The sequence below is a fragment of the Mytilus californianus genome, unplaced genomic scaffold (assembly GCF_021869535.1).
Source record: "Mytilus californianus isolate M0D057914Y unplaced genomic scaffold, xbMytCali1.0.p SCAF_2, whole genome shotgun sequence".
Classification (NCBI taxonomy): Eukaryota; Metazoa; Mollusca; class Bivalvia; order Mytilida; family Mytilidae; genus Mytilus; species Mytilus californianus.
The window spans coordinates 121832286-121852843 of record NW_026262668.1 but is presented as its reverse complement, the minus strand read 5'-3'; the positions used below and the strand labels follow the sequence as shown (position 1 = coordinate 121852843).

Genomic DNA, 20558 nt, shown 5'->3' with positions numbered 1-20558 from the left:
TTCTGTCAAGCTGTTTTCAGGGAATTGCAGATTAATATAAAGTGTTACACAGGTGAGGACACCAGACAACAAAAAGCGATCCCTATATGTTGCTACAGCTTAGTCATTGGGCAAAACAAAAAAGAATGTGAACATTTAGTTGACAAAGACATCCAGTGTTAACATTTATTACAGATTGTTTAAAATCTCTTTAGCTGAACAGATAATTCATGAATAATTGACAAATAGCTGCCTGAGCTAAGACTATTACCAAGCCTAAAATTAAGTACTTAAATATCACTGGAAAAAAGTGTATGTACAAAAATTAGGTCATAAGCACAAAATCATTTCCTCCAAGTACTTGTAAATCAATAAATGAGCCCTGAACAATCTAAAGTCAATATTAAAGTTTCCAGTGATTATTTCCAATCTAGTACATCTTACATGTTCTTAAAATGTATAACAATGTTGCAATACTACACAAAACTGATGACAATAAAAGTTCAGCATATGTCAAAGTTACTGCTGATATACTGAGTCTAAGCAACAACTGTATCATGTGACTTGGATCACAAAAGTTTGGCACCAAACACGATTAGTCCATATTAACCCTTCAAGCTTTAAAGCCTACTGAAGAGTGCTGACAAACTCTGAAAATTGAACTGATTGAACACTTCAGCCTTCTTTCTCACAGTAAAGTTCTTTCAGTGCCTTCAATTCTTCAATTAATGTTTTATTTTGATTTTCTAACACTGCCACTCTGTTTTCTAAACACTTGACATATTCCTTCTTTTTAAGTCGACATTCTCTTGCTGCTTCTCTGAAATTGAAGGATTGTACTTATGTTATTCTCTAAAACAGACAACACATTGCGCATTGTGAATAGCAACATAATTCTGTAATCTCTTGACTACAGTAGACAGCATATAGTATTGTATTATAAAATGAAATCGAGCTATGTAAATGTCTTGACCAGATAACAAATTGTATTGTAATATAAAATGAAATTGAACTATGCAAATGTCTTGACCAGAAAACATATTGTATTGTAAAATGACATCTAAACTTAGTAAATGTCTTGACTAGATAACATATTGTATTGTATTGTAAAATGACATCTAAACTTAGTAAATGTCTTGACTAGATAACATATTGTATTGTATTGTAAAATGGCATCTAAACTTAGTAAATGTCTCAACCAGATAACATTTTGTGTAAGTATTGTAAAACAATATGACAAATGTTGTGACCAGAAAACATATTGTATACATGCACTTAAGAAATAATTCAAGCCACAATGAATTATTTCTATTCTAGTTGGACAAAGACCACAATTCTTTTGGATAAAAGTGCCCTAGTTGAAGGGAAATATTTGCTGTTCCAATCATTAATCACACTATCGATATTGATGTGAAAGAAGAATCCTGATGATTTACAATAACATACAAAGACAGGTTGGGATGAGGTCAAATGATTACCTTACTTTTATTCAAGGACTTACAACAAATTCTTTTCATTGTTTGTATGAGTTTTCATGTTTTGATGACCTTCAGCTTTACATTCATGCATTTTCCCGTAAATGCTTAAGTTGAAATATATGAAATTTCATAAATGATCTTACATATGTTATCTAGAGGTTATTTAAGAAATAATTCATGCAAGTCATACATTTGTTGGAAATTTTTAGCTTCATCTTACAGTAGAACAAGAATGTGTCCATAGTACACAAATGCCCCACTCGCACTATCATTTTCTATGTTCAGTGGACCGTGAAATTTGGGTCAAAACTCTAATTTGACATTAAAATTAGAAAGATCATATCATAGAGTACATGTGTATTAAGTTTCCAGTTGATTGGACTTCATCAAAAACTACCTTGACCAAAAACTTTAACCTGACCTAGACAGACGGACGAACCAACAGATGCACAGACCGAATAAAATGCTCCGCCAGGCGCAGCTTGATACGACCGCAGAGGTCGAAACCCTGAACAGTTGGGGCAAGTATGGACACAACATTCAAGCTTGATACAGCACTGAACTTGGATTGTGATTAAATATTTGACACAGCATAGGTTTCTGACACAGAATGAATGTGGTCTAAGAACTTAAAAACTTTTAATTTACCTATTCAAACCATATCATTATTATTTGCTTTTATATATAAATCAGAAATAACCAATTTAAAATGGAAAATTTTAAAGAAAAAAAAAGGAAAAAAAATCCCCCCAAATTTTTTTAATCCCCTTATGATTCATCACCCCCAAACTCAATCCCAGCCTTCCCTTTGTGGTATGGTACCTTGTAGTACAATTTCAGAGAGATCCATACACTTGAACACAAGTTATTGTCTGGAAACTAGAAAAATGCTTGTTTTTTGGCCCCAAATTCCTAAACATTTAGGGCAATTACCCCCAAACTCAAACCAAGCTTTCCCTTTGTGACATGGAACCTTGTAGTACAATTTCAGAAAGATCCATACACTTACACACAAGTTATTGTCCTGAAACTAGAAAAATGCTTGTTTTTTGCCCCTTTTTGGCCCCTATTTCCTAAAATTTCGAGGCAATTACCCCAAAACTCAATCCCAGCCTTCCCTTTGTAGTATTGTACCTTGCAGTACAATTTCAGAGAGATTCATACACTTGAACACAAGTTATTGTCTGGAAACTAGAAAAATGCTTATTTTTGGCCCCTTATTCCTAAATGTTTTGGGCAATTACCCCCAAACTCAATTCCAGCTTTCCCTTTGTGATATGGAATCTTGTAGTACAATTTCAGAAGGATTCATACACTTACACACAAGTTATTGTCATGAAACTAGAAAAATGCTTATTTATGGCCCCCTTTTGGCCCATAATTCCTTAACTGTTGGTACCATAACCCCCAAAATCAATCCCAACCTTCCTTTTGTGGTATTGAACCTTATGGTAAAATTTCATAGAGATCCATTTACTTAAACTACAGTTAGAGTGCGAAAACCAATGTGTCTATGGACAACGACGCCAACGTCATACCAATATATGCGAACGTATAAAAACAAAATGCCCCTAGGAAGGACATTAAAATAGAACAGCCACACACTCAAGTAACACAACACACTTATCTTCGCCTCAATTTTTTAAATTACGGGATTTGTACTATTAGAATCAAAATGTAACAGGCCAGGTCATGTGAATATTTTTCACATGTGCAGTCAATATATGTCCAATTTGGGAAATTATTCCCCATACAGGTGGTTATATATCTCATTTTAGTGATTGGTTCCAATCTGTTAAGTGCATGAAGATTTTCACTTATAAAAAAGTTATTCAAATGAGAGAAATTCAACCATCCATTGTGAAAGCTTGACAGAACACTGCTATATTCCAAATATCGAATCAAAAGTTTGAAGCATTACAGAAAATAGTGCTGAAAATTTACTAGATAGAGTGCAAACCTTATCCCTTATGGCTTCCGTGGGTGTGAACTAAAAATTATTACAGTTATGGGTTGTTTGCATAAAAGAGAGCTGTCCTCTTCTACTTAAGTAGATAGCAGTAGATAATCACCACATCTCCTTCATGTCCTTATTTTCATATTGATTGCATGGTTTGTTGCTCTTGCTACATGTAAATGCAATATGTGTCCCAGTGATTGTGGTGTATGCCCTTATGTTTTCATGTATGGGAATGTTAGCTCATGATAGAACTTCCTCCAATACTTGAATGGAAAGTTGTATCATTGGCAATTATACCACATCTACCTCATTCTTACATTGTTCATATTTTTCAAAAATCCAACTGAAAATAGCTATAGATAGGTCAAATATATCAATTATAGCCTACTTAATAAAGTTTTCTTTAGATCATGTATGTATCACTTTCCTTCAAACAAAGGTTACTTATAGACAACAATATGTCTTTGGGAAGAAATACTAATAAAATCAAATTTGAAAGAAAATGTCTAAGGTCTACTGGAAATTTCATATAAGAAAGTTTGGAACGACATACAATACCTGTTTTTTAATAATCTTAATTCTCTTTTCCTAGAGGCCTCCTCAGATAATGATGATGATCCTGTAAGAGGACTTCCTGTTGTTGCCATAACAACACCTTGAGGTAGACCACCAGAGGCTATCTGGTATGCTTGTACAGTTCCTATACATTGTACAAAACCCATCATTAATTTTTAAAATCGTGACTGTTAAACATGCAAGAAAGATTCAATTTTGTTATTCTTTCCCCTCATCGTTATTTATCTTTATTTATGAATCAAGATCCAGTTTTAAAATCAACTGACTAATTTAATCGTCTTCAGAATGATGTTAACTTGTACCTTGTAACATTTATCACAATGAGAAAATTAAATGTTATTAAACAGTATATAAGAATAGACTTGGATGGAGAGTTGTCTCATTGGCACTCATACCACATCTTCTTATATCTATTTAAAAAAAATTCTGGCTGAAGGTGTATATTTTTAAAATGAATGTATTCAATGTTAGGATATTTCAAGTTTTTTTTAGCCTTTTCAATATTTGTCTGATTTGTTTTTAAGTGATATATAAAATTAGTACTTTTATATATATTACCTGGAATATAAAACTGTCCATCAGGCCCTTGTGCATACTGTACAATCGTAGCTCCCTGTGTTGTTGATGATGTTGTAGGACTAGCATTAGACATAGTAAATGTCTGTAACCCTGGTGATACTGATGTCTGACCGTCAGGATTTGAGGTTATTTGAATACCTCCTGCAGTAACTTAAATAAATAATAATACTCTCTAGATTATAACAGATACCACATACCAATCATCATAACTTGTAAGCTAAATTTATCAGTAGAATATCACTGAAATTTAAACATCTAAATAAAGCAGATGCCGGGTATTTCAAGAAAATTATGCATTTTTTTTCTATAATTAAAACTGCCAACCAGGGGAACGGTGGTTACCGAGAACTGTACACAAAAGCCAAGTGATTACAAATTCTTGCACACCGATGTCGCTCCTGTGTGAATTTTCAGTAGTATTATACAAAAGTTGAAAAAGAAAACCAAAGGGCTGATTTATACTACAATAAACCAAAACAATTACGTCAAAAAATATTTCTGGTTTTTTTCAGTGTTTCCCCTGATATAAAACTAAACTCCAATAAGCCAGATTAAACAGGTGAATGTTTTGTACCTTGCTGATACAAGTGACTATTTGTAGTAAGATTTGTAGCTCCGTCTTGACTATCTCCATCCTGACTTTGGCTACTGTTTGATTCTTCTTCAATCTTTGGTTGCACTGGTGATGATAATTCATTTAAAATTTTCCTAAAAAATAACAAAAAGACAAGTTTAGCATGCTGAAACCATATTTACTTTTTTCTGACTTTCTTTTAAAATAAAAGGACGAATATATTAATAAGTGTCAGTTAAGCAACTACACTACATCAAAGTTTTCAAAAATAAAATACAGCTAGATGTCACCATAATGTATTTCTTGGGAGAAAAAAAGCTTAGACCACAATCCAAGCTTGCAATTGCCCTGACAGGTCTTCATTCAGCTGTATCTGTTGCAGATTCATTTCTTGCAACAGATACAACTGAATGGAGATCTGAAATAAACAACAAATCAAAATAGACCTAAAGAATATGCATCCATAGGATATAAAATGCTCCGCTGGGCGCAGCTTGATATGACCGCAGAGGTCGAACCCTGAACAGTTGGGGCAAGTATGGACACAACATTCAAGCTTGATACAGCACTGAATTTGGATTGTGATTAAATATTTGACACAGCATAGGTTTCTGACACAGAATGAATGTGGCCTAAGAACTTAAAAGTTTTTAGTTTACCTATTATAGTCCAATATCCAAAATCTAAATACATGGTTAGTTTCAGCATATCAAAGAATCCAAAGAATTCAATTTTTGATGAAATCAAACAAAGTTTAATTTTGGACCCTTTTGACCTCAATGTGGACCAATTTGATAACAGGGCCCAAAAATCTAAATGCATGGTTAGATTCAGCATATCAAAGAACCCCATATATTCAATTTTTGTTGAAATCAAACAAAGTTTAATTTTGGATCCCAACTTGGACCAACTTGAAAACTGGGCCCATAATCAAAAATCTAAACACATGGTTAGATTCAGCATATCAAAGAACCCCAAGAATTCAATTTTTGTTAAAATCAAACTAAGTTTAATTTTGGACCCTTTGGACCTTAATGTAGACCAATTTGAAAACTGGACTCAAAATTAAAAATCTAAATACAGTGTTAGATTCAGCATAACATATAAATAAATGTCGTCACAGATTTTACAAATCTAATGTGCCATACTGTGCACTTAAAGATTACTTCTTGAAATTTTTCAATATTTGAAATTTGAAAAAAAATAATATTTGAAGAATAATTCTTTTTAATTTCTGAAATCTGAAATGAGAAAAAATTGGTTGACCCCCCACAATTTCTTTTTAACCCCCCCCCCCCCTTTTCCCCCCAAAAATTCTTTCCCTCAAGATATGGTCATAATCAATTCAAATTTCCAATGGAGTTTGCAACCATAATTACCCATTTAAATTTACCATAGTGCTAACTAAATCTTTCATATGATTTTTTTGTAAAAAAAAAAAGATGCAACATTTGCAGACATTTTTACTGGTCTTCCTTTATAAATATGCATTTCTTTAAACATAATTTAAAAGCAGTGCAAGGGAAGTAATCAAAACATTGTATTTAGATTACCTCCCTTACACGGTTTTAAATTGTTTTAATTGTTCATTAAACATTACTTTATACAAAATTTAAAAGCAGTGTAAGGGAGGTAATTCAAATGATGTATTTGATTTATCTCCCTTACACTGCTTTAAATTATGTTTTGTACTAAAGTATTTGTCCATTAACCAGGACAACCTTGTTTTCCCCCTTTTTTGCCCCTAATTCCTTAACGGTTTGAGCCATAACCCCTTAAAGCAAATCCTAACCATCCCTTTGTGGTATGGAAACTTGTGGTATAATTTCAGAGAGATCCATACACCGTTCCACAAGTTATTGTCTGGAAACTAGAAAATGCTTATTTTAGGCCCCCTTTTGGCCCCTAATTCCTTAACTGTTGGTACCATAACACCCAAAATCAATCCCAACCTTCCTTTTGTGGTATTTAACCTTATTGTAAAATTTCATAGAGATCCATTCACTTAAACTAAAGTTATAGTGCGAAAACCAATGTGTCTTTGGACGACGACGCCAACGTCATACCAATATATGACCGCAAAAATTTTTTGTGGTCGTATAAAAATTGGTATTTTGTTGTTTTTCAGCCAAGCAATTCAGGAGTTAGAGCAAAGACTGGTCTGCATTGAATAGGAGTAAAAATAATAATTTTTAGGGTTAGCTAGGCGATTTGTTTTTCTACAAAAATCACTGGTGAATAGATTGGATGAGTTTTGTTCATAATTTAGAATCAGGGATCTTCCTGGAATTTTAGCTTGAGGTGTGAAATAAAGTAGAAGATTTGATAAGATCCATTAAAATTGGGCTTCAAATTCAAGAAAATGATTCATTTCAAATTTTTACTATAAAATAGTCTTCTTGACAAGTATGGTTATTCAAATACATGATATTTTGTAACTTGAATATATCCAAGTTGAATAGTATAGATTTCAATGATAAGAGTGCTTGACATGTAGAATGTTCATGGATAGGATGTAAAGATTGTTTACCTCAACACACTGTTCTCATGCTCTAAATCAAAAATAGTGATAGGGTCTGGCAAATATTTCAAGCCAGTCCACTAGGGTTTTGATTGAATGAATGCAATCTAATCATCACTCTCCTCCGCCACCCCCCCCCCCCCCCCCCCCTTCCAAAATATGTGATTTTGAATATCAAAGGTCATCATGATCAGCACATTCTTATCCATTGGTAAATCATGCTGAGGCCAAAAACTATGTATGTTTAGGACTTCCATTCTAACATTAAAGGGGAAGGACAGGGTTCTTGGGTTTTTTAAAGTCCAGTATCACCAGTATCTAAAGTTTATCATTTGCAATTGTTATTGAACAAAGTTATAATGACTAACATGGTTTTATATTTTTATTTATAAGACCAAATAAAAATATGCCTGGTTCCAGTTTCATGAAAATAAAAAATAGGGTAGATAAGATGAAGATAAAGAACAGCAATAAAAGCACTGTTCTATTGCTTTTCGTATGATTTTTGCTGTGCATGTGCTGATTTTGTTTCAGGGATGAATACCCCATATCTTTTGTTATTCTATCAACATGATCAATAGGTGGAGATTTTTTTTGTGCTGTTGCATTTGAAAGACATGATATTCACTTCAAAATATGACATCTTTATTCGTAGTGTATGATTCTTAATGATACTTGTTTCACACTTTTTTCCAGATAGTAATTATTCTTCGTATAAATATTAAAGACACTCCTATCTCCGCTGTTTGAAACAATTTAATGTCTATCAATAACCAAATGCAATGCTTGTATATAGGGTTTTCCCATATTTTCCTACCAAAAAGCACATGGTTGTTAACAAATTTTAAACATGTGTTTGCAAGACTACTACTTTTATTAATCAAATTTGGAAATATGTACTCAATTTAAGGTACAGCCAAGCTTTATATGGTATTTAATTCATAGAAAGTATTGCAGTTAAATAAGACTGAATATTCAACTTGGAGAAACTAGGTCATAATGGTCAGGTGGAGCATCCTCTTAATATATACATAAGCACACAGGTCTTTGACACACAAATAGGAAGGAAATGGAAAGTTATTACTCCTATTGATGTCAAAAATTAACTATGGAATCATTTCAACCATGGTTTTATGAAGTAACATGCACAGAGCTTCAAATACCTATATGATGGTCTTCTTGACAAAATTTCCCGTCTTTTCTTTCCTTCAGGGTCTTCTGTCAGTTCTTCATCTACTGGAGCTACCTAATCAAATGTATCAAAACATATTCTATCAAGGATAGTAACAGAATATTAAACTGAGTGCTCTCCTCTACCAAAATAGTTGTGTCTGATCCTATTTGTATCTTTGAGCAAATAAAATTGTTATAAACTACCAAAGACATGTACTAGTTTATTTTACACAATAAATCAGTATTAAGGATGTAGTCAGGTCAGGTTTATAAATTTTTGTTGGATTGATGTTCGGACTCCTTGCGTTTTTCCTACGATACAGGATAAAATATTTTGCCCAATATCACCCACTTTTCTTTTCATTGAAGACTTCAATAGCTCATAAAAAGGGCATTTACAAAATTAAAGCAGATTCTAGATTTTTTTCTTACGATTTGAGACCCAAATAATGCCAATGCTAAATATAAGGTAAAAGTCTGAGTCAGCCTTTTGCCATCATTTTTTAAAAATCAAATATCTCAAAAAGGATTTCTATAACCTTTTAACATTTTTAGTTTATTTTGTTCTTTAACTAATGCTCTTCTTACTAATAAATTGTATCAATTTTGAATTCTAGATTTATTTGTAATTTCACCTAAGTACTGGTACATCCTTAAATACAATAATATGTACTTAGATATAGGAAGATGTGGTATGAGTGCCAATGAGACAACTCTCCATCCAAGTTACAATTTATAAAAGTAAACCATTATAGGTCAAGGTACGGCCTTCAACACGGAGCATTGGCTCACACCGAACAGCAAGCTATAAAGGGCCCCCAAAAAATTACTAGTGTAAAACCATTCAAACGGAAAAACCAACGGTCTAATCTATGTATTTTAAATGTTAATATCATATACCAACCCAGTGTTTTCCCATGAAATTTATTGAAGGATGGTGTTCTTCAAATGTTAAAGGATTGGGCTTATTTATAGTATAATGGAATTTCAAATCTAAAGGTTGGGTTTATTGAAGGATGGTGTTCTTCAAATGTTAAAGGATTGGGCTTATTTATAGTATAATGGAATTTCAAATCTAAAGGTTGGGGATCCAAATTAATTCAGAAGGTCCTGATTTTGTATAAACCCTACAAGGAAGACACTGCACTCTTGCAACTGAAATCAGTCTTTACAAAAGATCCAGTAGCAAAAAAATGACTGATATAACATCAGTCTGACATCTCTATGTCACTGTTCTGCATATCAGCAGGGGACAAACTAGGACAGAATTATTATTTTGAAAAAGATCATCATTAGACCCTTAAAGAGTTGTTACATGTTCAATGTATTACAACCATGACAATACCTGGTAAATCAAATTACATTTTTTCCCCTATTCAGATTATGCAAAATATCATCTACTTGACTAGTGACATAATATAAGAAGCTTCTTATTGTCCATGTTGTCACTGTCTGTTATATGTTACATGTATCATATCAATTTGCAGAAAACCTGATAATCAGTTTATCCTGCACAGAGAATTGAAATCAGAATGCCTCTCAACAATCAACCAAAAGTGGTCCATGAAACCATATTTCTATACCAAATTTTACACTTTGATTCAAATTTAATGGAAAACTTTGCATGTTAAATATGCAACCAGATACCTTTACCTTAGTTACTATCTAGTCAATGCAAAGACACTATACATTAGATATAAAGAGTGTTTTCCCTAAGGGTGATTTATGCCCAGTGGACCTATATAATATACCTTTTACAAATATTAAGTACATTTATCAAGATGAAGAAGAGCAATAATAGTGCTGTTTATTTACTTAAGTACCCAACACTTTGACTAAAATAGATTTGGCTTGTTTACTTTTCATAAATTTTGAAAAAATATTTCCTTTGACCTGATGACAAAAATATAAAATTTCAAGAAATTTGAACCACTCAATTTACAGGAATTATTTCATTGGATATATAGCAGTTTGACAAATTCAATTTTGATCATTGAGAAGCTTAATTTCTCTTTACTAATAGTATGTGATTAAAACGATCAGCTGATTTTTAATAAGTGTTAACTCACTCACAAAATGTAGGTGTACCCCCTTAATTGGTTGTTTGATCTACGTTGTTTTACCATGTACATGTTCATTCATTCAATATCTTTCCCTTTCCAACTTGTTTAGTTAAAACTTACCCTCACAACCTGTATTGTCTGGACATTAGGTCCAGCTGTTTGAATGACTGAAGGTTGATTTGGGTGTATAACGGACTGTACTTGGATAGGTGTATTCATGGACATCTGTACAACAGATAAGCCTTGGGAAGTATCCAGGTCGCCATGAGATGGATGTACCTCTGTCATCTCTTACTGACTCTGAAAAATGTTCAAAAGATGAAACTAGGGTTCATCCGAGTGCCACAAGAGCAATATTCTATCACATTCCAAACAGATTTAGACCATCTTTTTTTCAGACTCTTTCAAATGAAGTGTCTGTATCTGTATTAACATGTACATTTGACCTGCTGCCAACATATAACATACATATGTACATTACAGTACACAAGACGTTAACAACATATATACATACATGTAAGTTATGTTAATGAAAAGAATTTAGCATTTGACACTATATATAACAATACGATGGTAATTAGATAGTCAAATAAACTGTCATGTCTTTTAGTGGCACACCAATATATTGATTCACATGTTACCTAGTCTGGGATCAAGACACAATTAGTGCTGAAACCAGACAAAGTTGCATAGGTTAGTGGAAGAAATCATCTGACCAACTTGAACTGTTTCTGTTTTAAAAATTCAGTTGCTTCACATGTGTAAATTATATGAGCTATTATCGATAATAATTAACTAGATCATGATAGACATTTGATGGAATTGGAATATTAGAACAGCTTTCCAATGTCCCTCAGCAATGCACATATTTTTAATGTCTAAGAGCAGTACATGTAACTTGAAAAGAATAAGATCTAGACTCTTTTTAACTTTTTCATAAATTTCCAAGAAATGTAGACTTAAGATTACCTAACAATGTCATTTCCCATGTAATTACTAATTAAAACTTTTTAAAGAGGCATATATGCCACAACTGTTGGTACCATAACCCCCAAAATCAATCCCAACCTTCCTTTTGTGGTATTGAACCTTATGGTAAAATTTCATAGAGATCCATTAACTTAAACTTAAGTTAGAGTGCGAAAACCAATGTGTCTTCGGACAACGACGACATCATACCAATATACGACCGCAAAATGTTTTTGCGGTCGTATAAAAACTTAACACTGAGAAATGAACAGTGAAAATGAGGTCAAGATCAAATAAAACCTGCGAGACTGACATGTTTGTACATCATAAAATATTTCCATACACCAAATATAGTTGACCTATTGCATATAGTATTAGAAAAAAAGACCAAAACTCAAAAACTTAACTTTGACCACTGAACCATGAAAATGAGGTCAAGGTCAGATGACACCTACCAGTTGGACATGTTCACCTTACAATCATTCCATATACTATGATGTGATCCATGGAGCACTTACATTGAATTTTCCTTGGTGTTCAGTATTTTTGTTATTTTACATTGTATAATCCCGTAGAATTTACATTTCCTAATTATATACATGTATATAAGGACATAACTCCTATAATAATTAAGTAATTGATCAGTGCTGTTTTTCGAACTTGTCCCAAACATACATGTATACGTGTAGCTGATGTAAACCTTTGATATAAATTTCACAGCAATGTTGATACAAGAAATATAGGCTTGAGAGAACATACCATGCAATTTTCAATATAATTCATACATGTATTTCCCAGTAGCATAACTCTTTTATTAACCCATATCAGGTTTTCCTCCATGAAAAACTTTGTATATACTAAAATATTTTGCATTAAAATGGAATAAAATCTTCAATAAAAAACATGGTTAAGGTGATTTAAAAAAATTAATAATGCAAGACGAAATAAATTATTTCATCAAGGAAATTCGTGTCAGGCAATATCATATATTCACAAGTATTACTGTGGATATATTTATTTTTGTGGGTATCAATTTTCAGGGATTGCGGATTTTCGTGGATATTTAATTTTGTGGTTTTGCCAAACTCTGCAAAAAGCTGATAGAAAATTTGTACTTCGCTGAACATTTAAATTGATGGTTCACCTTCACCAACATATGAATCCACAGTACTACATGTATATACTTATTATATTGGATGCAAATTTGATAAATCTGATACCGATGTCTGAATGCAAAATGCTTCAATTGTGGTGCCATATAGAGGCTTTACAAAGCATTATTATAGAGTAAAGGGAGGAGACATCAAAATGGAGGAAAGGGTTAAAAGTTGGTGATCAGCACAGATTTTCAAACTCATGTTAGAAATTGCTGATATAAACCTTAGGTTATATTTCCAACATAATTTATATTTGCTAAGAATTGTTCATCATGTACACATGTGAGTGCTTACAAGACAGGATGGAAACACACATGGATGCCCAAGTATTTCTATATCCCCATACCGTCATGACTGTATTGAGACATGCCATGGGACAATTATGTCATTTAAGCACATTAATGGAATAAACAAGAGGCTCCTAAAAGCCTGTTTTGCTCACTGGGTAAAAAGATTTGCCATTTTTATATTTTTTTTTGGGTTCTTTATTGCAATCAGTTATGTTTCCTTATTTGTAGGATTGTCCTGATGATAATTTTTTACTAGTGGCCATTAAATGATGTTTTTTATTTCAAAACCTTTAATAGATAGGTACAGTTAATATGGTTAATACCTATCTATTAAAGGTTTTGGAATAAAAAACATCATTTAATGGCCACAAGTTCTACATCAAGTGAGATAATTTTGCCATGCTGATTTTCTTGTTGATCTTATTTTGCTGATCCTTTTCACTTCTTAAAGTTCCTCTCTCAACTCCCAGTTTTTGACAAAAATATCCCCATTCAGGGGAAATCACTTCTATAAGGAGTTGGTTGACAATTTCTTACAAGGTGACTGATTTGTAGATTTATGCATGGAACCCAATAGACCTTATGGCTATTTCTGAATCTTAAACACTTTAACTATGGATGTCATACATCATGTTACTGTACCTGGTGTACAACAATCCCTCTTGCATTGCTGTGTCAAGACATTATCTCTTATGAGTGGAATGTCTGTGATGACCAGTAATGGACAGACAAATTGTGATGAGAAATATAATTAGTAATTTGTGGACTTAAGGGACAAACAGAATACACCTTTGGAAATCTGCCCCGGGTGTCCCTAGAATCTGCAAAGATTGAACTTTTAATGTCATAGAACAATCACTTTTCCAATGTGGCGTCAGATATTTTCTATTATGACGTCAAAATTTTTCAGGAACCTTTGCGATGTCCAGTAATGGCAGACAAATAGCGACAAGGTGTATTCATGTACTACTGGGCATCACTGATGTTCCCGAAATTTTTGACATCACAAGAGAAATTGATGCCACAATAGAAAAGATGTTTAGACTAGAGTCAATAGATCAATGTCACAGATTCCTAGTATTACAGACAGCAGTGTTTTATGACTGATGTTACTTACAATTACATGTTTGATGTTTGGAAATTTTACAGGAGAAGTAGGATTTTTTATATCAAATTTGGCAAATATAAGTTATCTTATAATATGCAATGTATACATGGTAAATAAAACAAACTAAATTGTTCATACTTTTTTCAGCGGAATTAGAACTGGGTAATGCATTTTAGAAATTGTGCTGTACAGTAAAAAAGGCTGAGTTGCTTCTCTTATGACATTTGCTTAGTGAAACTGACCCATATTCTCTCTGCATACTCCTGTTCTATTTTTACTTGTTGAAAAGTCCGATTTCCAGAGTGGGACAAGGTACATCAACAATCTGCTTCTTCCGGTTAATCTTCTGAGTCAGCTGTTGTTGCTCTCACAAAGTTCATTTTGTGATATATATCACATTCAAAAATTTGATTTGTTCGTTTTGAAAATAATGATCCCCTCCGAAGATAAGCGTATTCTCTGTTATCAACTTGTTTGTTTTGTTTCGTCAGTGGAGTACTTACTTGTTACGTACTTTTCGTCACCAATTTTGCAGTAATCGGAGTGGATAAATTTGCAGAATACGTAGTCGCCACGTCAAAATCTGGCTGCAGCGTCACAATCAGGAACAACAAAACTGCTGAATAATATATTCTTCCGCGTGGATTTCCTATTGCACGCTACCCGATTGGTCAACTTATCTCACATGACGTCATACTGTCCAAATTTAGACCGTACTACTTTTTTGTACATTGCGGGAATACAATTTGTTCAAATTCAAACTGAATTTGATAAATTTGTTTAAAGCATTACATTTCTTTTTAAACTTAATAATCTATATTCAGTTATTTTAAACATTAGTTTCAATTACAACGTTTCCTGTGATATTATTATTGCGGCGTAGTTAGCTGGTTTGATATTAAGTAATTTGCCAGGAAACGATCAAAGTACTGTCACCCGAAATGCAAGAAGAAACTTGAGTTGGAAGAGGATAACTAATATAATCATATCTGCTAGCTGAATAGAATAATGTTTTATTGCTAATCACTGCGCCCAAAACTGAGCTGAATAATTACTATAATTCTACAATGATTACAATGATTGTTTAAAACAATTGCAGATCGGATGAAAAAAAAAAAACGACCAGGAAAACAATGCGGCAAATAAATAAAAAAAAATTAAATCAAACCATTCAATTAAGACCAGCAATAAAAACCAGCTGGTACATTTAATAATATAAAAGGTACAGTGACCCAGTTCTATAATACTGACAAGCTGGACCAAACTCACCTGCCATTTCTCATTGTAGTCTTTGTAATAAAATTATTTGAAAAAATAATTTATCGATTGACTATGGTACTTGAAGAAATTCTTGTCTTTTTTTTAAATAATAAGACAAGATATTCATTAAAAAGTTTAATAATCATGGGATCCTCAGAGCTCATAAGCCAGGGAAATTTAGACTCATCAGCCAATGTTTTTATATTTGGCACCCTTTGTTCTATATGATATGCTAAAAATTGTCTACGCTCTTTTATATATTTTGGACATTGAAGTAAAAAGTGTATTTCATCTTCAATGTTAATTTATTTTTTACAAATTCGGCATTTTCTATCATTCACATCTACATTTTTGTATCTTCCTGCTTCTATTGCACTTAGTCGAAATTTAGTAATCATATGTCTTTGTTCATTATCCAAATCTAAATATGGTTCAAATTTAAATTGAGATTTAAACAGTCTATATGTACGCAATTTATTTTTCTTATTATCATCTCTAAAAAAATTAAAATTTAAATTTTGGTAATTTGTAAATATCTTTATCAAGATGTAAAAAATTCAAAATTGAGTGAATGTTTCCTAGCCATCATAATTTGTCCTGATCACGTAACTCTGAGGATTCCTGCATTGATGCAGATAACAATGTATCACAATTTTTTTCTAGATGTTTCCAGTACTTTAACATATTAAATTGTTTCTAGAAAAGGTGGATTAAACGACCAACCTCTCCCATTACACCAATATTTGTGGTTTTCTTGTTTACACCTAATGAATATTTACACATTTTTAAGTGCAACTTTTCTTGTTCAAGATTTTAACATAAATTAAATAAAAAAATAATATTATCTGTGGGGTTATTTAATGTTTTGTACTTTTTCGAGAAACCCCACATCTCACTGCCATATATATAATAAAATGGGCTTCACTGTGTGATCAAAAATATGAAAAAATGTTTTTATCTTTGGTTTTTGATTCCCAATTGCTTTACAAAGTTTAAAATATGCTTTTAAGCTTTTTTGATAAAGGGAATGTCTAGCTTCTTTAAAACTGATATAATATATTAATTGATTTTACAGATGTGAGTTAGTAAGTTAGCTTATTAATGTCAAGGAACAGTAAATGGGCTATGTCACAGATTTTGGTAAAATTTGTCAAACCAACTTTCGGCTTGTTGAACTATAACTGAAAATCGAAAAAATAAAGCGGCATTTATCTCTTTTATTCTCTGAAATTCTACTGATTGAATTCTTTTAAAATAGATGAGCATTTGTGTAGAAAGCACATAAAATGTAAAGTATCAACAACTAATACTAAATAATTGCCACCAACATCTTCCTTTTCTTTTAGGACCTTAAACATCCACTTTATTTGAACTTTAGTGGATAGTTGCCTCATTGGGAATCATATATATACCTCATCTCTTTATTTTTATTTTGACCTGGAGATCAATCTGTAGATATCTCTTCGGTTTGTCTGTTTCCGCCGAGAATCCCGGTGGATCTCTCCGAGTACTTCGGCTTCCTCCACCATAATAACAGACTTCCCGGTGTCCTAACACTCCCATGGTGTTTGGTTGGGGATTGTTCGTGGTGGTGGGTCGTATATAAGTTAGTGACACATCTCCATTAATCCCTATAGAGAGTGTACACGGATTCCACTGTACCCTCGCAGCTCTTGAGGGGTGCTTCGCATATCGGAGGAATTTACGTACATATATACATACTCCATTTCCATGATTTCCATTCTCAATTTTATACATATTTCAAAGTACGAACAGTTTATTTGGTTGATGTCCAGTGAGTCTGAAAATGTTAATATGTCATTGTCAAGATTTATTAGTACTTGTTTTGAAATAAGAGTAAATTTTTATTCCAGAAACCAAATATACATGTAGTAGTGATGTAGTTTATGTTTTATGTATTAGAGAGGGTTAATATTCTATTTTATTTATTTTCAAACACCATCTGGTATGGAGTATAGTTAATTATTCATTTATTTTCAATGTAATATATCTATTATGCCCCTTATGTAAATTTGAATTACACTTCATCATAAAATGTACCAAACTCAATTAATGAGTCAATGAATTTTTTTAAGAATCATTTCACTGGATAATTTACCATCTTTCAGACATTGAAAAATTCCATCATATTTTAAAGTAATGATTATGATGCTAGTAAATATTTCATAAAAGGTATTAATGAGATGTACAAGTTCAGGCGTTCACTAACTTAAGTTATTTTACGTTATATATTATATAACTTGTATTACTAGTATGTAAAACTGTACCTCCTCGGTCAAATAGATAGAAGGGGAAAAAAATAATAAATTACAAAATTCTACGTATCTTTTAATATTCCTTTTTATGTTTTGTATTGATATATTGAACATATATATACTACCATTTTATGTACACAATCGATTAATGTTTGTTATCGACATTCCAGATTTTGGATTTTTTATCAATAAAATCTTTAACTTTGACTTTAATTTTTATATCTTAAAAATTACTGTATAATTAATACTCTATATATATGTATATTCTCGGAAACGTTCCCTTTAAAATATTCTTATATTCATATTCTTATTCATACTAGCACATGCCATTGTAATAGTTATATCTGAATATTCTTATTATATTGGTTTTCCATATGTGTAAAAAAAATACTGAATTAATACAAATACACTATCCTACAGTAACATAGAAAACCATATTAACCAGGATAACTCACAATAAACTAGACAGAAATGAAAAGTAATGGAATGATTTTGCAGAAATGTAATAATAAATAAATAGAAGAAAAGACTGGAAAGAAATAGGAAAAGAAAGAGATAAAAACGAAAATTTAGCATCAAAATGGCAAACAAAAATTTTGGAAACCGCCACTTATTAACTCAAATACCGCAAATGAACAGAAAATTTTCGGCATACATGATTCCCGTTTATATGGGGTATACAACGGAATGCTGCTCTGGAATGCTGAACAAAAGTTGAAGTTCTCGTGTAATGTTGACACTACATAATTCCCGTTTGATTCATAATCATGTACATTTAGAGTAAGGCCATCTGGACTGGCGAAATTTGAAACGGAATTTACTTCTTCAAGTTCTTTGTTTACTAATGATTATGACTCTAACAGCGAGTGGGAACTGATGAGTTCTTCTATCGCAGCAGATAATGCGGATGGTTCACAAATGTACCTCACTCTAAAGTTTAAAAGAATTAACCTCTGTTTTAATGGCGAACTTATCAGGTTTTTTAATCGGGTTTTCAATAACAATTTGACTTGCTGCTGTCGTGTTTATGACGATTGCTCATGGTTTACTTCCTTCTACTGCTCCTTCCAAGATTGGCTGCTTAATTTGTGTATAATGCAGATGGTAGATACGTTGATGAATGGAATGATTCTTAAACGCGAGAAAGAAGACATAGATACTCTTTCCGAATGGATTAAGGCTGTGAGGTCGTTGGTACAAATCAGAATTAAAAAAACTGAATGGGTCTATGAATACCAATGCCAAATCAATCTTTAAAGACCCAAATGTTGCAAAACACCTTTCTATCTCCATGACAAATATGTTGTTGTCCCCGTAGATAAAGCCCCAAACAACATCGTTTTTGTGTGTAAATCACATTACACAAAAGGCCGTACTTTAACCTATAATTGTTTACTTTTTACACATTGATAAGATAAGAGAAGATATTTTATTGGTTTAAAATTTAAAATTATAGGATCGTTACGTGTACCAAGACAATGAACATTGGCTATACATAAACATACAAACATATATCTGTCCACATTTATAAACATTGTATATATAAATTTGTTAACCCCTCCATTATTAAAAGAAAATATTGTTACAATAATATATATTATATATATAATCTCTGCTGAGGAGGTGGTACCACAAATTTATTTATTACTTAGTAAAGCATTTCTAGAATTGTACATGTCACTTATGAATTTTACAATGATTCTTATTGTATCAGTCTCACCACACCTATACACAAATTTAAATCTTTCTTCATTAGTCATATTTAAAAAAGAGGGAACTATTTCACTAATTTTAGAAAATAATTGTTCTCTAGTTGTATTTAGTTTTGTACATGTTATAGTGAAATGAAATTCGTCTTCTACTTCTAGAAGACACAAGGGACAAATTCTTTCTTCTAAAAGGGTTTTATTGTGTCGACCTTGTTTAATTTTAAGAACACTATTACTTATGCGAATTTTGGCAAAATGTCCTATTACTTTTTTGTCAATGCTTAACAATAAATAGAATTCCAATTTGTAATCTTCTTTAAGCTGTCTATATGTTCTGAGCTTATTACCGTGCAATGATTTATCATCACAAAACATATTTTCTTTCCCGCAATAATTCAGATATCTATTATTAAGTTTAGGTTGTAGTGCATATAATTAATTCCTTTTTATGATATAATACTTTATTTCTAAGACTATTATTCCAGGGCTCAGTACACAATTTTCTAGTCGGACTTATTAGAGACCTATATTTGGATTCACATTCATTATCATAATATGGCTTTTTTGCTTTTCTTTTCTTCGTTTACTTCTCCTGGCTACAACAGGAGTTTTATTAGTCTCACTTAAAAAGCAGCATTGTATAATATTGATGATATACTCGAGACTGTGTCATTAACTCTTTGAGTTATTGTGGAATCAAATGTATTATTTGCATCCATTTTTTGGGATTAAATTATCTAATTCAGAGTTAATGGTTCTAAAGTTAAATTTCAACTTATTAGACTTAAACATTTCTTCTCGTTTATTAGTCCATTTAACTCTTCTAACAGTAGGCTTAACATAATTATAAAATGACTCCTTTACTAATTATTGAGATTGGACAGTG

The 20558-nt window shown here is 32.1% G+C and overlaps 1 protein-coding gene across 3 annotated transcripts; it reads right to left on the bottom strand.

Annotated features, from left to right (window-relative positions):
- Positions 1 to 130: 130 nt before the first annotated feature.
- On the bottom strand, positions 131 to 15056 carry LOC127728721 (cAMP-responsive element modulator-like). Of its 3 annotated transcripts, none has more exons than XM_052236371.1 (7): positions 14931 to 15056; positions 11024 to 11203; positions 8831 to 8913; positions 5147 to 5280; positions 4552 to 4722; positions 3976 to 4117; positions 131 to 799 (listed from the first exon to the last, which is right to left on the bottom strand). In XM_052236371.1, the coding sequence occupies exons 2-7, from the start codon at positions 11189 to 11191 to the stop codon at positions 655 to 657; spliced, it is 843 nt and encodes a 280-aa protein (XP_052092331.1). In that variant the 5' UTR covers positions 11192 to 11203; positions 14931 to 15056; the 3' UTR covers positions 131 to 654. The 3 variants fall into 3 exon arrangements, with proteins under 3 accessions (XP_052092331.1, XP_052092332.1, XP_052092333.1); XM_052236372.1 differs by having other exon boundaries at positions 14670 to 15054; XM_052236373.1 differs by having other exon boundaries at positions 14942 to 15053.
- Between the last annotated feature and the right edge of the window lie 5502 nt (positions 15057 to 20558).

Excerpts from the sequence above, each read along its gene's own strand:
- LOC127728721 (XM_052236371.1), bottom strand. The coding sequence starts at position 11,191 with ATGACAGAGGTACATCCATCTCATGGCGACCTGGATACTTCCCAAGGC. Across the intron at positions 4,723-5,146 it reads TAGTCACTTGTATCAGCAAG|TTACTGCAGGAGGTATTCAA; the intron begins GTACAAAACATT and ends TATTTATTTAAG. Across the intron at positions 4,118-4,551 it reads TGGACAGTTTTATATTCCAG|GAACTGTACAAGCATACCAG; the intron begins GTAATATATATA and ends TACAATGTATAG.